This window comes from Biomphalaria glabrata, chromosome 4, assembly GCF_947242115.1.
Source record: "Biomphalaria glabrata chromosome 4, xgBioGlab47.1, whole genome shotgun sequence".
NCBI lineage: Eukaryota > Metazoa > Mollusca > Gastropoda > Planorbidae > Biomphalaria > Biomphalaria glabrata.
Genome location: NC_074714.1, coordinates 12886963 through 12907628, shown reverse-complemented (window position 1 = coordinate 12907628; position 20666 = coordinate 12886963). Strand labels below are relative to the sequence as shown.

General features: G+C 34.1%; 2 protein-coding genes across 2 annotated transcripts; both read right to left on the bottom strand.

The window, feature by feature from the left end:
* Nucleotides 1-277: 277 nt before the first annotated feature.
* On the bottom strand, nt 278-6086 carry LOC129925781 (RNA-binding protein FUS-like). Its single transcript, XM_056026301.1, has 5 exons — nt 6036-6086; nt 4539-4932; nt 2523-2636; nt 555-845; nt 278-309 (listed from the first exon to the last, which is right to left on the bottom strand). Exons 1-5 carry the CDS (start codon nt 6069-6071, stop codon nt 278-280), a joined length of 867 nt encoding a protein of 288 aa, XP_055882276.1. The 5' UTR covers nt 6072-6086.
* A 5752-nt stretch (nt 6087-11838) lies between these two features.
* On the bottom strand, nt 11839-20225 carry LOC106052678 (prisilkin-39-like). The gene is made up of 6 exons (XM_056027918.1): nt 20097-20225; nt 18466-18865; nt 16269-16388; nt 14741-14995; nt 13155-13250; nt 11839-11949 (listed from the first exon to the last, which is right to left on the bottom strand). Exons 1-6 carry the CDS (start codon nt 20130-20132, stop codon nt 11930-11932), a joined length of 927 nt encoding a protein of 308 aa, XP_055883893.1. The 5' UTR covers nt 20133-20225; the 3' UTR covers nt 11839-11929.
* Nucleotides 20226-20666: the final 441 nt, after the last annotated feature.

Below are 20666 nucleotides of genomic sequence, written 5' to 3'. Positions count from 1 at the left end.
TGGCCATAGAAACAGATGAACTTTACTATAGATCCAGACTTAGAAGAGAGGGCGCCAAATGTTCTTGAACACCGACTCTTTAATGAAGACATGGGTACACCGGCTGACGTATGTCTGTTTAAGATAAAGATTGTCTAGACCAAATTTAATTTTACAAGATAGTATTTTGAAAACGTTTTTAGTGAGGTCAATTAGCTAGTAATTCTTTTCACAAAGATATACATCTTGTCAAATTTCTAGGAAAATCGTTAGAGCCGTTTTCTAGAAACGTGTCCACTCAAGTTCCAGTTTCCATGAAGAAGTTGCAAGCTGAGAAGAGCAATTGTAATAGTAGTTTTTAAAAAAAATCAAAGAGCAGATAACTTTGAGAGTCTTTTATGTTTAAATCTGTAATAGGAATTGATAGCCTTGTAGATAATTTTTTCTATGGTAAAAAAAACTTGTAATAGCCATTAACATTTCCACTTATGATTTTAGTAACTTGTTACTTTTAGTTTTATTGACACTATTTTTATAAAATTCACAATTTTGCAAAACATACAAATAGGACCTACCAGCGTTATTAGCTGCTGACAAGACGCATTCACCACGTTCAACTTTTGCATTTCCGTACCCATAGCCAGCGTAGCTGTTGTATCCTCCGCCGTAGCTGTTGTATCCTCCGCCGTAGCTGTTGTATCCTCCGCCGTAGTTGTTATAATTTCCACCATAATTGTTGTAGCTTCCACCGTAGTTGTTATTGTAGCCATTGGCCATGTTGCCTAAAATATCTAGCCTCTGAACGCAACAATGGCCAGATGGGCAGTCGCCATTACTATAACAACGTTTAAATCGGACACAAACGGCTGTTGACAACAGCAAAGTCATGAGGAAAAATAAATACAAATCATCAGTCAACAAAAAAAAAAGAAGCAAAATATTTAAAAATCTTTTAAAGAACAGGGCTTACCTTAGCAATACTTAATTGAATAATTGGGCATTTTTTTTAAATTCATGCCCTGTTGGGTACAATAAATAATTGTTTAAAGTTTCAACAATTAGCACTAACAATTAGCACTAACAACTATTTAAGGGGACTAAACCCCGTAAATTCAGTCATATCTGTGAATACTGAAGGATTAGTTTCCCTTGTTGGTATCAAACAAAATAATTAATTACCAGTAATTAATTGACTAATTGGTTACTCTTTTTTTTATTAATATTGATTCATGTCTTGTCTGTGTCAATGAATAATTTTGCGAAGTTTCAACTTGATCCGAGAATGTGTGTGGGAGAAATAACGTGTACACACTTTTTACCAGACTAATAGACAGAGTGAGTTGATATAATCTTTGTAAAAAAATTATTTAATTAATAATTAATTAATTATTGTCAGTCAAACTGGACTTTAAAGTCAAAAACTTTAAAAAAAACTTAAGTCATGTGTTTTAAGGAAATTCAAAAATTAATTGCGGACAATCTATCGAGCAAATAGTATCGCCCGCAAGTTTGTGAAGAGCTGACTCATTTTTTTTTTTCGAAAATACCAAAATTAAAAATGCTATAACTTAGCAACCATTTAAGATATGAAATTTGAAATGCTTTAAGATATATGTTAATCCTTTAACGTGACATGGAATTTTTTTTAAATTTAAGATTTTCATTTAATTGTCTTTGAAATCTCTAAAAAATGTTTTTTTTTTCTTTAAAAGAGTATATCATCTGATGATTTACTTGTAAATCTTATGAAAAAAAAAAGTAAAATAAATATTGAGCTGCTACGTTATAGACTTTTGTTTGCTACTTCAAAAGAAAAAAGTTAAGAGTCATTTTTATTAATTAGTTATTTATAGCATTTTTAAAATCATATTTAAAAAATAACAACATGACAACCACAAAAGTCACAAACAAGTTTCTAATTATTTTTATCAGGGTGAGTGACTGTAGCAACTACACAATTATGGTAAGTTTCTGACCAATATTAAAGAAAACAAAATAGGTGAACATCCTCTTAACGTTAGGAGCAAAAAAAACGAATAATGTATAATCGTATTCGTAATACACAATATTTCTGTCTCAGATACAAGCCCAGATAGAAATTGGTCATCAACTAATTTGACGGATTTACTTTGATTCATACACTAAAGATGAGCAAGGAGTGTGGATCGGAGTATTTCAACGTTTGAAGATATGTATAATGTTGCTCCAGATGGTAGTGAATCAAGGAGAAAAGTGGCGAGGCATTAGCTCGGGATTGTTTGGCTAGAAACTGATTACCAGTAACGATTAGTTGTTAGTGATAACTGGAGGACAAACGATTTTTCTTAATGCGGCCGCCCGTGTTGGACTTCGATGCTGCTCAATGTTTAAATATTGTATATCTATTTGTATTAAAAACGGTTTTGTGTGTGTGCATACAATATAAATAGTTTATTTTTAGAACAGAAGTACGTTTTCGGATGATCTTAACTAGCTGTTGGATCTATGGTGCCATGTTGTGTTACGTCAAAGGGTGAACTACGTGGATATGACCCTGGGCTTACCTCCAGTAACGGGAGCACTAGTAGCTTGAGGGACACAGACATAACTTCGTCCGTTAAACTCACAGCATTGATTGGCTAGACACATCTGGTCAGTACAGTTGCCGTACTCATTCGCTGGAGACATGTCCAGTAAAACAGGCACGATTTAGTGATTATAACATGACAGATTTAGTGATCAATACATGACAGATTTAGTGATTGTAACATGACAGATTTAGTGATTGTAACATGACAGATTTAGTGATCAATACATGACAGATTTAGTGATTGTAACATGACAGATTTAGTGATTATAACATGACAGATTTAGTGATTATAACATGACAGATTTAGTGATAATAACATGATAGATTTAGTGATAATAACATGACAGATTTAGTGATTGTAACATGACAGATTTAGTGATTGTAACATGACAGATTTAGTGATTGTAACATGACAGATTTAGTGATTGTAACATGACAGATTTAGTGATTGTAACATGACAGATTTAGTGATTGTAACATGACAGATTTAATGATTGTAACATGACAGATATAGTGATTATAACATGACAGATTTAGTGATTGTAACATGACAGATTTAGTGATTGTAACACGACACAAACTTAAAAGAAAGTCGGATGATATCTCATTTGATTTATATTTGAAATCATATAGATTACAGTTAGTGTATTCATTTTAACGTGAGATTTCTGAATTACTATAGGAAAAACAAGTAACAATTTTTGAATCTTTATATGAAAACGAAGATTGAATCTAGTTTTAAAACAAGCATATCTCTTTTTGTCATAGTAATTTATTTTCATAAATGCAAAGATTAAAAAAAAATCAAAGTAAATTGTATTTGACTATATTCAAATATATGCTTTAAAAATTGCACAGATATATAATGATTGAAATTATCTTTAATAAGGTTGCAAAGACAGTTCGTGTGGAAACACAAACTCAAAATCGGCCTCCGAAGTGGTCAACCCAGGCAGGTAAAAAGGCAGGTTTCAATATTTTCAGAAACAATATCAGAATGAAATATTATCAAAGGCAAATGACAGAGAAGAATGGAGAAAGAAGTTTGACAGATCTTGTGTGGTGCCCCAACGGTCCAACAGACTAAGGGATAGCTGAAAGTGAAGGTGAAGTTAGATGTGAACCTGGCCTAACTGATTTCATATAATGATTACCTTATTGATCTAATTGTTTTGTATAGGGTCAATCTCTTGTTCAAAGCCTCATTTAAAAAAATAGTAAAAAAAATTAGAAAAAAATATTTAGATTACGTATTTAATGGCTATGGAACCTCCTGCAGTGCTCTCGATAACATGAAAAAAATAGTTGTAAAAATGGTGTATTTTTATAAAAAAACACTTCTTGCATAGTTGATTTTAAACATTACATTTTTCACTTTCAGAAAAGAAAAAAGTAGCCGTTGCATCAGAACTTTGAAAGCTCTAAAATATCATGATGTCGGATTTTCAATATTTTTTCTAGTTTACGAGATCTAAACGGGACGGACGGACGGACAGACAGACATTCCAAACATAACTAATAGCGCTAAAAAGTGGCATCGCACCGGGAACAGGGAAGATTATAGTCCAATCTACTGTAAACAACAGGAGTGGCATGGCTGAGTGTACAAAGTGTCTATTGTGTGTCTACTTAGAATTCGATCAATGCAGAATTAGTTTTAGTCACAAGAACATCCACATTGTCAAGTAAGTTAGGTCAATTTTGAACTGACTTAAGTCAGTGAAGTGAAATTACACCTAATAATTTTGTAAATCCGTTTTAATGTTCTTAAATTCTAAACACCCAAGTTTTAATGTAGTCTGATGTCAGGGAGGGAAGTTCCAAACTCTTGGTTCTTGTATTGAAAAGGCATAGTAGCGAGAGCGTGGAAAAAAAAGACCTCACCCCAAAGTCAAAGGTCTAGCAAAAAGCACTGTATTTTAATCACAACTGATCCTCCTTGGTAAATAGTAAGAAATGTAAAAGATTTAACACCAAAACAGATACTTACAGTTTGAGGGATATGAACCATAGGGGCCATAGCCTGTAGGGTATCCCAATGCTTGATACAAAGGGCTATTTGGAATGTAGGCCGGTACTTGGTTGTTGAGATAATATGCTGAGGGCTGATAGCCTTGATTGTACGATGATGGTGAGTAGCTGGGTGATTGGCCGTAAGAGGAAGGGTAGCTGGCGGGCTTTGAGGAAGAAGCAGGAGGGCTGTAGGAGTAGCTAGCTGGAGGGTTATATGAGTAGCTAGCTGGAGGGCTGTAGGAGTAGCTAGCTGGTGGTGATGGATATTGAGATGGTTGGTAGCTGTAGCTTGACGGAGGTGAAGGATAATACTTGGAATACATAGAGGCTGAGGGATATGACGTATCTGCAGCATAGACTGATGCCGTCACCTGGGGACAATGGTCATCAAAGTTGTTTTGGTTACCAAACAAAAATAGCAAAGTCAATGATGTAACTAAAAGTCGTTCTTTAAAAAAAATTATGTCAACTAAAAAGAATGAATAGGATGCGTTTCTGTAACAAAGAAAAGTTGTATTAGTTCTGTATGTCTCTGCACTGTTTTATGTAACTATGATGAGCACTTATAAGCTAAATGGTTACTTAAAGTGTGACATTATTTAATATGAAACTAATACGAAGTGTTCGTTCGATACGAATATGCAGCATGCAGCATTCGTTTGATACGAATACGAAGCATTCGTCAATTTTTTTAAACATGGAGGTGCTGTAGCTGAGCGGTAAAGCGCTTGGCTTCCGAACGCGGTGAAGACTGGGATTTTTAATTCTGGGATCTTTGGGTGTCTCTAAGTCCACCAAGCTCTAATGGGTACCTGACATTAGTTGGGGGAAAGTAAAGGCGGTTGGTCGTTGTGCTGGCTACATGACACCCTCGTTAACCATGAGCCACAGAAAGAGTTGAGCTTTACATTATCTGCCCCTAGATCGCAAGGTCTGAAAGGAGAACTTTACTTTAAATATACTTAGACAAGCAGATTTAAGAAAATATGACTTAAAAATAATCGCCTATGTTTTATAGCAAGTAACAGGTTTTGTTAGTTTATTATATCTGTATGTGATGCCATCATGCTAATGACTCGTATATTGCAAATGTATTAAAAAAAAATCAATCGCTAGATGGAGCTAGGAGCTAAATATTCAAAACGCTGAAATGTTATTATTATTCTGAATGACCATCACTCAGTTAGAAGCAAGTAGAGCTGTAGATGTCATTGGTAGAAAATTGGTGGAACATCGAATAATAGTCTATGTTGAGAATTAATTGAGGTCGCACCAAAATGCTATTTTTCCCATTTTAGAACTATCATAACTCTCGTTTTTGTATCAGAAAAGCTGGCGAAAACTTTACAAAAGAAATTATTGATTTCCTCCAAGACTCATAAAATTGAATATCTTCTAAAATGTATTAAACCATTTAGTTCGTTTCTTTGAACGTGAGAGACTATTACAAAACTCAAATATGAGTAGGCCCTACCTGTAAAATGACAATGACTGCAAGGCTGGAGTCCATGTTTGTGACTGAGATCTTGACACCAATGAAGACTTTGTGTCGGATGTATTATTTATACAGTTGGGTTAGTACTACGTCACACTGATGAAATGTTTGATAGCGTAACACTAGGTTTTACTTTTATGTAAGCTGTGAGTTTGGACTCGGTGATTAGATGTTTGAAGTAGATCTAGATCTATCTAGTTTAGCTCTTAGTCTGATCACTTTGCAATGGTCCCTTGAATGTTGCTTAGAGACCTGAAAACCTCATAAAAGTAGCAATGCGGCTTTATCTTTAAATGCAGCACCATCATTGACCTACATATCTCAACACATCCAACGGAGACATCTCGTAGGCTAATTTAAGTTGTCGTTTGTTTTTGTTTTTTTGTTGTTTTTTTTCGCAGTCCAATGCTATATCCAATGCATGCATTATATGTCAAGTCAACAGCTCGTAGACTCTTCCAGATGACAGTTGTTGTGAAAATGTCTTTAAAGCAATGCCTGTTTGATAGGAGTGGCCATTTTAGAGATTCGAATCGTGTCATTTGTGCCAATTCTTCATGCCCCGAACCTATAGGTGTTTGACAAACTCCAGACTGATCTACACTGTAGAGTGTGAGCTGAGACTACATGGACTATTGGACATTTTCACACGTGGCGAAAAGCCTTATCTTATCTTATCTTATATAATACAGACGTTACTTCAAAAAAGAAGATGATTACGTCCTACGCGTCATGCATTTAGTCATGCATATTAACCAATGACTTAAATTCTGCCAAGTCACTGGTTTTCCTGGCTAGCTCAGGCAACCCATTCCATGCTCTAATAGCACTAGGGAAGAAGGAGTATTTGTACAAATTTGTCCATAACACAAACCTATATATATTATAACTAGACTAGAAAACAAAGACAAAGTCATATACGATCGTTATGTACCTAACTCTTTTTCAAGCTGTAAGGGAATTCGCCCTGATCTTGCAGAATCACTATTTTCTGTCTTAGATAAGGAATGATCTTTGGTATTCAGAGTTTAGAAATAATGCATTCCCATTTTTGCAAATTTAAATAGAATGGGCTATTAATCACAGAACTATATATTCACGCAATAAATTGATTACCTAAATCTTTATAGATCTAGATTCTGGATCTAAAAATTGTAAAATAATAATTTTGAAATATTTTTCTATTTATTTTTTAAACTCTTTACTTAATACATAGAGCATTTAAATATAGTAAGGGAATTCCCGCTGGAGAGGTATCTATAGTAAAAAGACATAAGTCAAATTTAATTCTGCGATGATTCTATTCTGAAACATTGTAACGGTCAAACCAGAGTTTTAAATTAAGTAGAGTTTTGTTCCCAAAAATGATCATAGACTGTCAAATTTCAAGGAAAATAGTTAGAGCCGTTTTCGAAATACCCGTCCAGACTGTGTAAAGAGCTCGCAAGCTAATAAGAAGACTTGTAAGGACAAGTTTCATGCTCAAACAGTAAAAAATTAATACGATCTACACCAAACATTTGTATCTGGTGTATCAAATAAAAGTTGTTGTTTTTTGTTTTTGGTGCAAAAGATTTGGAGAGAGAAAGGAGACCAAACAATATAGCATTCATCTAGACCTAGAAGACGATGCGCAAAACGTTCCTGAACATTAATTTATTAAACTCTGGAATGAACAATGCTTACATGAGGAAATACTCGATGACGTATAGTCCGTTTAAGATATTTTTTTTCTCTAGTCAAAATGAAATTTATTTCTTTTTTTACTTTAAAAAATTATAACGGTCAAACTAGAGTTTTTCCAGTGTGGCTAACGGGCCAGTAAATCTTTTGCCAGCGATACATACCAGCTGATAAATTTCTAGGTAAATCGTTAGAGTCGTTTTCAAGAATTACGTCCAGAAATTTCCAACCACCTAGGTTTTTTCAAGTTTCCACAAAGTTACGAATGGAGTAGAAGTATTGTAAAAAGTTGTTTTTTTCCATCGCCTACTTAGTTTTATAACTGTATTATTGAATTAAAGGTTTTAAGACAAAATGACCTGACTTATTAGTCGCGAAAGCTTCTTCGGAGATGAAGACTAATAAGTCCTAATCCAAAGCTCCTGCATAACAGCATGGTATGACGACGATCTAGATTCGAACATCCCAGTTCAAATCGCATATCTCTCGACCAGGCAGCCATCGAGGCTCTAATCAATCAGTATTTTAGTCAAAGTAGACATAGACCTACATGAACAAAGTTTTAGGACTTGAATTTTTAAAATGCGAGAACCGGTAATACTCGCCTTTGAGACTCTAAGCCAGATACCTCTTAGATTTAGAGACTATGTAACCAACTCCGGGATACATCCATTAAGATCATCTATCTATACTACTTATATTCTTCTTTAATTGGTTGACAGATTTCATAGATGCGATACCTAAGCGACTCTGACATTGTTTCAAGCGTTCTTTGTTACATTCTATAGAACAGTGGGGCCAACAATTTGTCGGCCTTGGGGCCACCTAAATGCACAACACTCTTCTCACGGGCCGAAAAAAAAAAGTCGAAACAAATGGAACCAATCATCTACGGCTTCATCATACACATTGGACAGAGAAGTTTCGAGAAGTAATTTATTACCAATTGTTAATTAACTAATTGGTTGATTTTTAAATTGATTCTTGTGTTGTCAGATAAAAGAAATAATTGTAAAAATATTTCAGCTAGATCCGAGATTGAGTGTGGGAGAAATAACGTGCACAAACTTTTGGCCAGACAGACAGACAACTTACAGACAGACAGAGTGAGTAAAAAAGGAATAATTGTGCAAAGTTTCAAATTGATCCGAGAAAGGGAAGTGGGAGATATAACGTGTCCAACATTCCAGACAGACAGAGTTGATATTGTCCAACATTCCAGACAGACAGAGTTGATATTGTCCAACATTCCAGACAGACAGAGTTGATATTGTCCAACATTCCAGACAGACAGAGTTGATATTGTCCAACAAAGCAGACAGACAGAATTGATAAAAGCTTTGTCAGAAGAACTTTCAAATACTCCATCCTAAGATTAACCGGGTTGTGTCAAGAAACAACACCTAACCGCTGTAATACATGATAGCCCATATATTTCTATAGGTTTCAACCTCAACGAATATCTGATTTCACAAACTACTGATCGTATCGTCATTTATCTGATCAAGAGTCTTTAGAGTATTGGTGGAAATACTATCAACCATCGTATCTGTGAGCAAACAACAAAAAAAAAATACAATTCATCATTACGTTTTGCATACTTAAGAAAATGTGTTGTTGTTTTTTTTTTTTGCCATTGGAGGTACAAGAAAGACAACGCCGCGTAAGATTGCATTTTCATGAAAATTATTATATTATAGTACTTTTAAAATACTCAACATTATTAACGATTAGAGTGTTTTCTAACGTGTCATTAGCGTCCCATTCAATAGTAAAACATTTAAAAGTCTTCATTTTAGCAAGCAAGCACATTGACGTTATGTATGGGTCGGAGAACAGAGTAAGATTCGTGATTCATTAGTATCTTATCTTCTTATATAATACAGACGTTACTTCAAAAAAGAAGATTACGTCCAACGCGTCATGCATTTAGTCATGCATATTAACCAATGACCCAAACTCTGCCAAGTCATTGGTTTTCCTGACTAGCTCAGGCATGTCCTAGCATATGGGAGGAGGAATGTGCCTTTCAGAGTATTTTTATTAAATTCTGTTTTTGTATTTGAAGATTATGGTTCAGTGTTTTATGTATAATTGCTACTTTACTATTAAGTCTTCTATCCTGAAGGCTTTCTAAATTTAGTGATTGTATTAAAGGTGCCACTCTAACGCTAAAACGAGTAACGTTCCAATAGATGCAATAGTTACTTATTAAGCTAAAATGTGTACATATTAAAACAGTTTTATATTATTTAATATTAAAACTTAAACGATTCGAAAAGAAACTTTTTTTTCCAATGGCGCTTTTCCTTTTGAAATCTTAAGTTGGCAAAGGACAAAGAGCGTAAAAACCCAGATTTTCATAAATGGCGGAAAACTATAAATATCTAGATGTTTGGTGTATCTGGTGTACAAATAAAGGAAATGATGTCGCTAAACTAAGTGGTTTTTTTTTTAAAAAGGTACAATATTATTTTATGTGCATTTGTTTTAAGACTGCAGAATTCAATTTCCCTCAGCTCTTCCATTTTTGGCAGACAACAATTCCTGTACGGGAGAAGTGTTCGACTTTCACTCCATTGTTTCAAACGTATTTAAAAACCAATGGGAAACTAAATGACGGTAATAAAGGTCGATACGAAGATCATTCTACATGCATCTCTGTCTGTGGCAGTTTATATCTCCAGAGACTATCTTTTCCCTTTGCAGCTTCTTGTGTGACTGAAGAGGCCAATCCTTGAAACACTGCTGCGGTCAAAGGTTGGGCGTATGTAATCACCAGGCGCCATTGCATTTTCACCCTTCTTTCTGCTGCTGTTGTGTATGGCATCCGAAAGCCGAGACCTTTCTCTCCATGTGGATCTATATAGTGCTACTTTTTCCAAGATGCTAGTGTCGATTCTGAACAGCTTCGTGTCGCGTTTGCATACATCCGTATACCATATTGTTAAATAAAGGAAAATAGGAGATAATTACGATTAATGTAATTAATGTCAAGGACGCTAAGCTTAAATTTCAATTCTGCCAACGCAATAAAAGCTACAAGTGGAGTTAGATTCTGTACACAAATAATCATCTACTTTTAAGAACACTTCCTTTCTTTTGTTCACCGGATACACCAACTATTTATAGTTCATCCGCCATTAAGAAATTATATTTCCTACAGGGGGAAGTTTAACAGTCCTCATTGAGATTTGTATTTTTACAAGTCGATTTAAATTCTATTTTTAAATCTGGTGTAACAATACTTTTAGATCACAAAGTATTAGGCTACCTGGCTACTTTTCTTCAGTAGTTAAAAAAGTTTGGTTTTATGCCATAGCTATTATTTCGAAAATTAAATTATTTATTTAATTTGCACCTCAGGTTTTGTTATCTTATTTTATCTTATAAAAAAATAATTAAGACAAAAAAATATGCAATGAATTTTAAAAAAACGTCCTGTATCTATATCTAAATAAGTTAATGCATATGACGCCAATAGCACGAAGGTACATCATTAACGATTCATGATCACCAGACCAGAAATAACGTCTAGACTTCTCATCAAAAGGAAAGAAACAATGGTCTTCTAACGTATGTAGTCTAAGACTAAGACTAAGACTAAGACTAAGACTAAGACTGCTTTATTGATCCTTACGGAAATTTGTTGTGATTACAAGGACTCTTTTCTCATATAAAGACAACACAACAGAAAAATACATATAAATACAACAGACACAACATAAAGTAGATCTAAACATTCTTGATCATATCTTATTTTTTTAAATACAGAAGTTACTTTAAAAAGGGGAAGATGATTAAGTCCTACGCGTGTCCCTAGGTCAATGTAGTCATGCATGTCAATCAATGACTTAAACTCTGCCTTCAATCCGTCTTTTATATTTATCAAAGTTTATCTTTTACCGTCTTTTCATATGCAATGTAAAACAACTGAATAATATCCTCCTAGCTGCCAACCTATCAGATTTTTGAAGGTTTTTCTTCATTCAATCCTAATTGCATGCGCCAATATTATTTAAAGAGATATTAGATTCTGTAATCTTGGTTATAATTATGTATCACAGCAGACACGTACACAAAACAACTAAAACACAGATTAATTAATGATAGTAGTGTAATATTCATCCAAAATAGTCACTGTATTGATAAATTGAATGACTTCAAACAAGTTGCGGCAATTTTTTTCTTTATGGGGAACCACATAATCCTAAGAAAGAGAGAATAAACAGCATTTATTCAAGGAATAACAAATTAAAATAAACAAGAAAAACATATAAAATACTTTTTTAAAAACAAATTTTATACGAAGTGTAATTGTATCAATTAGTTTGGATCAGTCATGTCATTAACTTTGTAATAGATCGAGACCCACAACAATAAATCTGTGCGCTCTTTCACGCTTTTAGCTTTGTCAATACTCTATGATCCTCTCACTAATATGGACCAGTTGATAAAAGGGGAGGGGTGGGGGAGAGAAAGTGATATCTGGGTGGAGTTTCACCGTAATTTGTTTTTAGAAGCAGTTATTTATGAAAAAAAAAATAAACGTTCTGAATTCGAACTCATGGCTCACTCCTCCTCGGGCCGACGTGCTAACTACCTTGCCACTTATGACTAGAGAAGATTGTATAGTTATAAATTGTTTGTTTCAATTTAAGACGGTGCCCTATAATGGGGACTAATTCAGCTTTTACTTCAGTTAAGTACAATTTCTTTCCCTTGTTTGGGATAAAAAACAAAATAATAAACTACCAAAACTTAATTGAGTTAATTAGTTGGTTAATTTTTTAAATTGATTTTTGTTGTCAGGTATAAGAAATAATTGAGCGAAATTTCAGCGTGATCCGAGATTGAATGTTGGAGAAATAATATGAACAAACCTTTTACCAGACAGACGGACTAATAGAGTTTATATAAGCTTTGTAAAGCTATGTAAAGCAAAGTGTGTTGAAAACCATATATATATATATATATATATATATATATATATATATATATATATATATATATATATATATATATATATATTTATATTTATATATATATATATATATATATATTAATAATATTTATAGATATTTGAACGCCTACAAAAGATTACGTTTAGTTTATTTATCTTTTTTTTTTTTGAAATAATGGAATGCATCAATCATCTTACCATTGTTTTTAGTTTTTCCCAATAACAAAAAATATTTAAAATTACCTCAAGATTTTTGTGTATATATAATATTCCGATCTTTAAAAGACCGACTGAGTCTCAAAAAATAGACTAGTAGTGAATGGTGTGAATAAAATAGTCAGTACGGATTCCTCAGAAAAGGAATACTGAAATATTGTTTATTTGTTTGTTTTTTTTTTAATTTAGCCTATTGTTTGTATTCGTACACAGAGGGTGTATTATTGTTCACTTACCTACAAGTGGGTTGGCGGAAGTAAATTTGCAAACGTTGCCAGCGGTTGCACAAGGACACGTAGATGAGGCTGACCCTTCTACTGGCTTGCGACACTCTGTAAGACAAAAACGTCACCCTTTTTTTTTAAACAAGCGGCTAATTTTGGTGTTTTTACCAGTGTTTATCTAAATAGCCCTAAAACACTTTACAACCAATTTCTGTCATTATTTAAAAAAATAGTATTGAAAAGTCTCAGTTATAACTTTTGTTTAGCAAATTAAAATTGAGGCAAAACCCAAGGAGCGCACATTAAAATCAAGACAAAACTCAACATAGTTTTATTGTTAGAATTAGCTTTGTCACATCATTCCTCGGCGTTTCTTTGGTGGAATATGTTAGAAAATTATTTTTGTTAGAAAAGTGACTTATTGAACCATGTTCTGTTAAGATAGGCTATATATTTATAGTATTTTGAGTATTAACTCTCGGGACCAAAACAGTCGATAGAATTAGACAGGAAATACGCCATAAAGACGCTAGACGCAGTATGTTATAAGTCTTGATTGGAGCACAACAGTTCACATATGATAATATCTTGATATTAACTTGTAAACGGCATTCTCTTCTTCCATTATTCACATCACAAAATCAAGGACAGGCTCTGTATATTTCCCCAGCACAACTAAAGTTTTGGTAGAGCAAGAAAACTGCACTCGTTCTTAAACCAATCTCTACGCCAAAGCTGTTCAGAATACTGAAGGATTGTAATTGTTCCGTGATATGTGGTCTCCTGAATAAACTGCGTTCAATCAACAAGCACTTGTTTTGTAAAAATGTTTTGTTTTATAATTTTTCGGATGTTCCTTCAGAGTTGAAGATAATTACTTCCTAGTCCAAGCCTCCCGCAGGACGACGGGGGATGGGAGCGGGCAGGGTTTGAACCCGGGACCATCGATGAATCTGAACGAGAGTCTAGCGTGCAAACCACACGACCAATTATTCGCTCCATTTCACGAGTAAACAAACACAATATAAACCGCTAGCAGGATTATTCTGTGCGTTGATGTTAGCCGTGAAGGATTATTAATTAATTTTTTTTTACCAACAGGAAAATATTGTAAATTTTTATAAAAAAGGCTTAAAAAAATATTCCAACTGTACAATTACTTTTGTAATATGATTAGTACTTTGAAATAGTTATGCAATTTTGAGAAAAGCGTTTTTTTTTTTTTTTGTTTTTTCTTTGTTATTTTCTTAGAGTATGCTGGGTTTTGTACCTTACCTATTTATACACTTCCCAAATGTTTCTCTTTTGTTTTCCTTTCATCTCCTCAAGCGTGTGCTGGGTTTTGTACCTTACCTATTTATACACTTCCCAAATGTTTCTCTTTTGTTTTCCTTTCATCTCCTCAAGCGTGTGCTGGGTTTTGTACCTTACCTATTTATACACTTCCCAAATGTTTCTCTTTTGTTTTCCTTTCATCTCCTCAAGCGTGTGCTGGGTTTTGTACCTTACCTATTTATACACTTCCCAAATGTTTCTCTTTTGTTTTCCTTTCATCTCCTCAAGCGTGTGCTGAAGGTATAAACACGAATGTTACTTACCAGCACTAGGAGCTCCAGCTAGCAAACATTCCCCGCGTTCTGTTTTGTAGACGCCGTTGTAGTTTCCACCGTAACTGTTGTAACTCCCGCTGTAACTCCCGCCGTAGCTCCCGCTGTAACTCCCGCCGTAGCTTCCGCCGTAGCTTTTACTGCCAGAGTAGCTGTAGTCGTTGATAGTATCTAGCCTCATGACACAACAGTGTCCGGATGGGCAGTCCCCGTTGCTATAGCAACGTTTAAATCTGGTGCAAACGGCTGTGGAAAATTTGTAATATATAAATGAATAAATAATATATACATAAATATAAATATATATATATATATATATACATGCGTGCGCGTGTCTGTGACTATTAATTTAACCCAAGAATCTGTAGCTTTTCAATATAATTTTTCAAAAGGAAAAAAAAAAACGAAACCTGAAAACAAAAGACCGCCTTGATACTTAAAGGGACGGCCACTTCAGATGACGACCTTAGTCTATGTGGAACGGTGAGGCGGCTTCTTTGGGCTGTGTCTTTGTTGAAATCCCGTTCCCCAGGTCTAGGTGAATAGGATGTGATAGTTCCGAAACCAACGGGACGATTCGTTGGGGGACTAAATGATCACCTGTCCTTCGCCTCATTCCAATTATGAAAGTTTCCACCGAGGTTGCAAAATTGAGGGCTCGGATACTGAATGGTTAAGCGCATGGCTTCCGAACCTGGGATCCTTGGTTCGAATCTCGTTGGGGGGGGCTGGGACTTCAAGGGCGCCCCTGAGTCCACCCAGCTCTAATGGGTACCGGACTTAAGTTGGGGAAAAGTAAAGGCCGTATGAAACCCTTGTTAACCGTGGGCCACAGAGACGGATGACCTATACATCATCGCAAGTTCTAAAAGGGGAAATGTACATTGAGTTCAGGAAAGCTGTATTCCTGGGACGCAGATTAACACGACAGTAAATCTCAAAGCCACGTTACATATGGAATTATCTGTTGACGTATGCCTTTAGTTTTCTTAAAACGATTTATTTGAAACGTTGTGTAAGCTATGCTTATAATTGTATTCAGTCATATAATCGACAAAATATTCAGACATATAATCGACAAAATATTAAGTCATATAATCGACAAAATATTCAATCATATAATCGACAAAATATTCAGCCATATAATCGACAAAATATTCAATCATATAATCGACAAAATATTCAGCCATATAATCGACAAAATATTCAGCCATATAATCGACAAAATATTCAGCCATATAATTTAGTTTATCTGAAATCTCGTTTATAATATAAGGGTAAATACTAAATAGTATTTTATTTATTTATTCAAAATTATTTTCATTATGTATTGAACAACTGATGTAGGGGTACACCCACGTACGTGAGGATGTAACGATATCGTATTATAAGGCTAATTGTAAGTTTCAATTCGAGTGTCTGTAATTTACTTAATTAGGAGAAGGAGCGAAATAAAATATGTTTTTACTTCTGTTGCATTTTAAATTTGGATAGAATGAATGCGAAGTGTCAACTTTACCTCCAGGCGTGGGTATTGAAGCTCCCGTAGCTTGAGGGACACAGACATATTTTCGTCCGTTAAACTCACAGCATTGATCGGCTGGACACAACTGGTCAGTGCAGTTGGCGTACTCGTTAGCTAATTGAGGGAACAAACAAATCATATATTTAGTTATCTTACAAACTTACAATAATTTAAAAAAAAAAAAAAACAGCAACAGAAAACAAATAATGTTCAACGTTTTTCCAAAGGGAAATAGTTTTTCTCGCATTAGATTCCTATAAATCTACTGTCAGCGTGAAAAGGATTCATTTTACTGCGAAATATCTGGATCACGTGACAACTGGTTAGAACCTCCATCGTTCTCGCATTGTTCTATGACAATAAAGAGTTTCATTTTGTTTAATGCATCTACATCTTTAGTTTTGAATCTTCCTAGCTGCAAAGTTGTTTTTGTTTGTAATACTTCCGTGATAATGTATCATGTTGTATAGGAACAATTGGAGCAGAAATTGTAACGGAACATTTAGACGCCAACTCAGGGTAGTACCTAATAAGTTTTAGTTGAAAGTACACCCGCAATATAAAATAAGTTTTAGTTGAAAGTACACCCCCAATATAAAATAAATTTTAGTTGAAAGTACACCCCCAATATAAAATAAATTTTAGTTGAAAGTACACCCCCAATATAAAATAAATTTTAGTTGCAAGTACACCCCCAATATAAAATAAATTTTAGTTGAAAGTACACCCCCAATATAAAATAAATTTTAGTTGAAAGTACACCCCCAATATAAAATAAATTTTAGTTGAAAGTACACCCCCAATATAAAATAAATTTTAGTTGAAAGTACACCCCCAATATAAAATAAATTTTAGTTGAAAGTACACCCCCAATATAAAATAAGTTTTAGTCGAAAGTACACCCCCAATATAAAATAAGTTTTATCAATTTTAGCTGGCTTGAATGCAATCATGCTAAATCCAGAAATTGTTTCGCTAAATAATGTGTCACATTTTAATCTATTTCTTTTTCCTTCTGAGTTTGCAACATAAAGAAAGAAGAGACTTAGGAGGAGAACGGATAGACTGAAAGTCAGAGAAGACTTGCCTAGGACTGATGTACGTTGGGATATTTCGTGGGGAGAGTTTTGCTAACTTATTAAATGGATGATTTAGAATGGCATGTTTTGCTAACTTATTAAATGGATGATTTAGAATAGAATGTTTTGCTAACTTATTAAATGAATTATTTAGAATGGAATGTTTTGCTAACTTATTAAATGGATGATTTAGAATGGCATGTTTTGCTAACTTATTAAATGGATGATTTAGAATAGAATGTTTTGCTAACTTATTAAATGAATTATTTAGAATGGAATGTTTTGCTAACTTATTAAATGGATGATTTAGAATGGAATGTTTTGCTAACTTATTAAATTGATGATTTAGAATGGAATGTTTTGCTAACTTATTAAATGTATGATTTTGAATAGAATGTTTTGCTAACCTATTAAATGAATGATTTAGAATAGAATGTTTTTCTAACTTATTAAATGGATGATTTAATCCGAGAATGAGAGTGGGAGAAATAACGTGTACAAACTTTTTACCAGACAGAGTTAGAGGATATAAGCCTTGTAAAAACAAAACAAAAAAGATAATTCCCCATTTATGAATCTGTTGACTGTTTCGTATTTTACTCTTAATAACTAACGAATGATAGATTTTTTTTAAAATGGAACATTTTTATCCGCCTCAATGACCCATTCCCCCCCCCCCCCAAAAGAAAATCCTGCTAAGCGTATGTATAAAACTAGGAGTCAGAGTATATGAAATTCGAATGTTAGGTCTATGAATCCAGGCTTAGAAGACAGTGCGCAAAACAGTTTCTGAATGTCTATTCATGTATTTAATGAATAGAGACTATTTGCGGAAATACCTGAAGATGTGGTCTGTTTAAGATACTGAATTTCTAGTAATCTAGCCAAACTTAAATTAATTGTGTATATACTTTGAAAATTACAACGGTCACACTTGTGTTTTCCCAATATGGCCATATAGCTAGTAATTCTTTTACCAAAAATATACATCAACTGTCAAAATTCTATGAATTGATTAAAAAAAAAAAAAAAAAAAAACGCTCTCTATTTTGACCCCACATGATCTTCTCTTCCAGGTGGTAGAAGATTACAAAACCAATAGAAATACTTACAGTACGAGGGATATGAGCCGTAGGGTCCGTAGCCTGTAGGGTATCCCATAGCTTGATATGTTGGGCTATAGGGAAAAGCTAGGTTGTTTGGATAGCCGGGCCCGTAGTTGAAGGCTTGGTTGTTTGGATAGCCGGGCCCGTAGTTGGAGGCTAGATTGTTTGGATAGCCGGGTCCGTAGTTGGAGGCTTGATTGTACGATGCTGGGTAGCTGTAGGCCTGTGTGGGGGGAGAATAGCTGGGTTGCTGGCCGTAAGAAGGGTAGCTAGCGGGCTTAGTGGGAGGTGAGTAGCTGGATGGAGGGCTGTAGGAGTAGCTTGCTGGTGGGGATGGAGGTTGAGATGGTTGGTTGCTGTAGTACTTGGAATATGACGTATCTGCAGCAAACACTGTGGCGGTAATCTGGGGATATATATGTTTAAGATATTGACATTCTTATAAATCAATCAATTAATCAATAAAATGGTGCGAGTTGCTGGAAAAAACATTAAACAAAACTTGGGTAATGATTTTTTTTTCGTTTTAATTCGTAGTCTTAAAAAGAGCACACATAGGAATATATGATTTGTAAAATATGTAGCTTATCAACACGTACGTATTTAGTACATCTGATAAACAAACACAATCTACAGATGGAAAGTTTTGTCTGCTTGTATGAATCCCTGACACATATAACGTTCCATACCTTCAGTCACATTTCCAAAATGCGAATAGGTGAAAAAAAAGACTATGAGAATTGACAAATGATAGTCATCAAAAAATTCATGTTATGTATCACTCGTTATATATTTATTTACCTATTTTTTTATATATTTTTTTTTTGCGTTAAAGTATGACTAAGCGAAAAAAATACTTAAAAAAACAACAAAGCAAAAGAACCTCAAAATCACTGCCATTTATCTCCAAAACTCCCTTCTTCTATACGCAAACTAATTAATCACCAATAATTGTTTAATTGTTTTATTGCTTCGTGTATTTACATCGCCTATGAATAATTTCACATTTCAAATGTGAACTGAGAATGATAAGTGAGAGAAAAATGTGTTCAAAATGTGTACCAGACAGACTGATAGACAGAGTGAGTTGATGTAAATATATATATATATATATATATGGCTCCTTCTGGATGCGCAAAGATGAGTCACTGGCTTTGGTTACGTCTTGAGATGAGCCATAATATGATTTACCATCACAAATGAGATACAAGACACCGATAGCAAAGACAAACAGACACAAACACCCTGGCAATCAAATCATTAAATAGAAACAATTTGATATGCACTTTTCACATGTAAATTATAAGTGAGTCGATGTACATTTTTTTTCTTCTTGTTTTAATGTTTTGTTTGTGGTAATGGACGAATTGTAAGACAAATTTCCTTACGGACATCAATGATTATTATTATTATTATTATTATACTACAGAGGGGCCAAAAAAAGAAGATTTCCACTTTTAAGATAATTACAAAATGTAGTGAACTAGAAAAAAAACACTTATTTTACACAGCTAAATACAAAATGTAATATAGTTATATCTAGAACACATAATAACAGCAACTTTTCTGGTTACATCTTACTATGAAATTGTTTTTTCTTGAATAAGAAACGAACAAAGGAAAAGAAATATCAGTACCTGAAGAATGAGGAGAATTGCAAGCTTGGCGTCCATGTTTGGGATTGAAGTCTAAGACCAATGGAGACTTCGGTTATTAGGACGTACTATATATACATGTCTTCATGCACTACGTCATACAGATTGAAGGACTGATTGCTAAATGACATGCAACTTTTATCACACGCTCATCTCTTAATTGGCGATTACTTGTTAGAATTATGTAGTTAAAAATCTTGATACGTTCAGTTTCTAAAGGTCCCCTTCTCCTAGCTAGTAGACCCAAGCAATTATTAGAGACACCACCATCGATCATCACGGATTGCATCATTTACATAAATGATCGAAGGAAATCGTCAAACAACTTCAAATAGATGTCCATGTGACAGATGTACTAATGTTGGTATGCTATGTAGAGTGTGAATATTTAAACTCTGTCATTAGAAATAGTATACAAATTACTTGAGATTTCACAATCGTATGTTAATCGTTGTTTTGTTAGTGCTTGATAGGGAATGTAACAAAATGTGTAGATCACACTGAAAAAAAAAAAGAAATGGTTCCTGAAAAAAAAAGAAAAGTATCTGAATA

Bases quoted from the DNA above. Each gene is read 5' to 3' on its own strand.
- LOC129925781 (XM_056026301.1), bottom strand. From the start codon at position 6,071: ATGGACTCCAGCCTTGCAGTCATTGTCATTTTACAG. The intron at 2,637-4,538 runs GTAAGTATCTGT...ACATGTCTCCAG, and splicing joins TGGTTCATATCCCTCAAACT to CGAATGAGTACGGCAACTGT. The intron at 310-554 runs GTAGGTCCTATT...TGCTCTTCTCAG, and splicing joins GTCAGCAGCTAATAACGCTG to CTTGCAACTTCTTCATGGAA.
- LOC106052678 (XM_056027918.1), bottom strand. From the start codon at position 20,132: ATGGACGCCAAGCTTGCAATTCTCCTCATTCTTCAG. The intron at 14,996-16,268 runs GTAAAGTTGACA...AATTTTCCACAG, and splicing joins TTCAATACCCACGCCTGGAG to CCGTTTGCACCAGATTTAAA. The intron at 13,251-14,740 runs GTAAGTAACATT...TTTGTCTTACAG, and splicing joins AGCTGGAGCTCCTAGTGCTG to AGTGTCGCAAGCCAGTAGAA.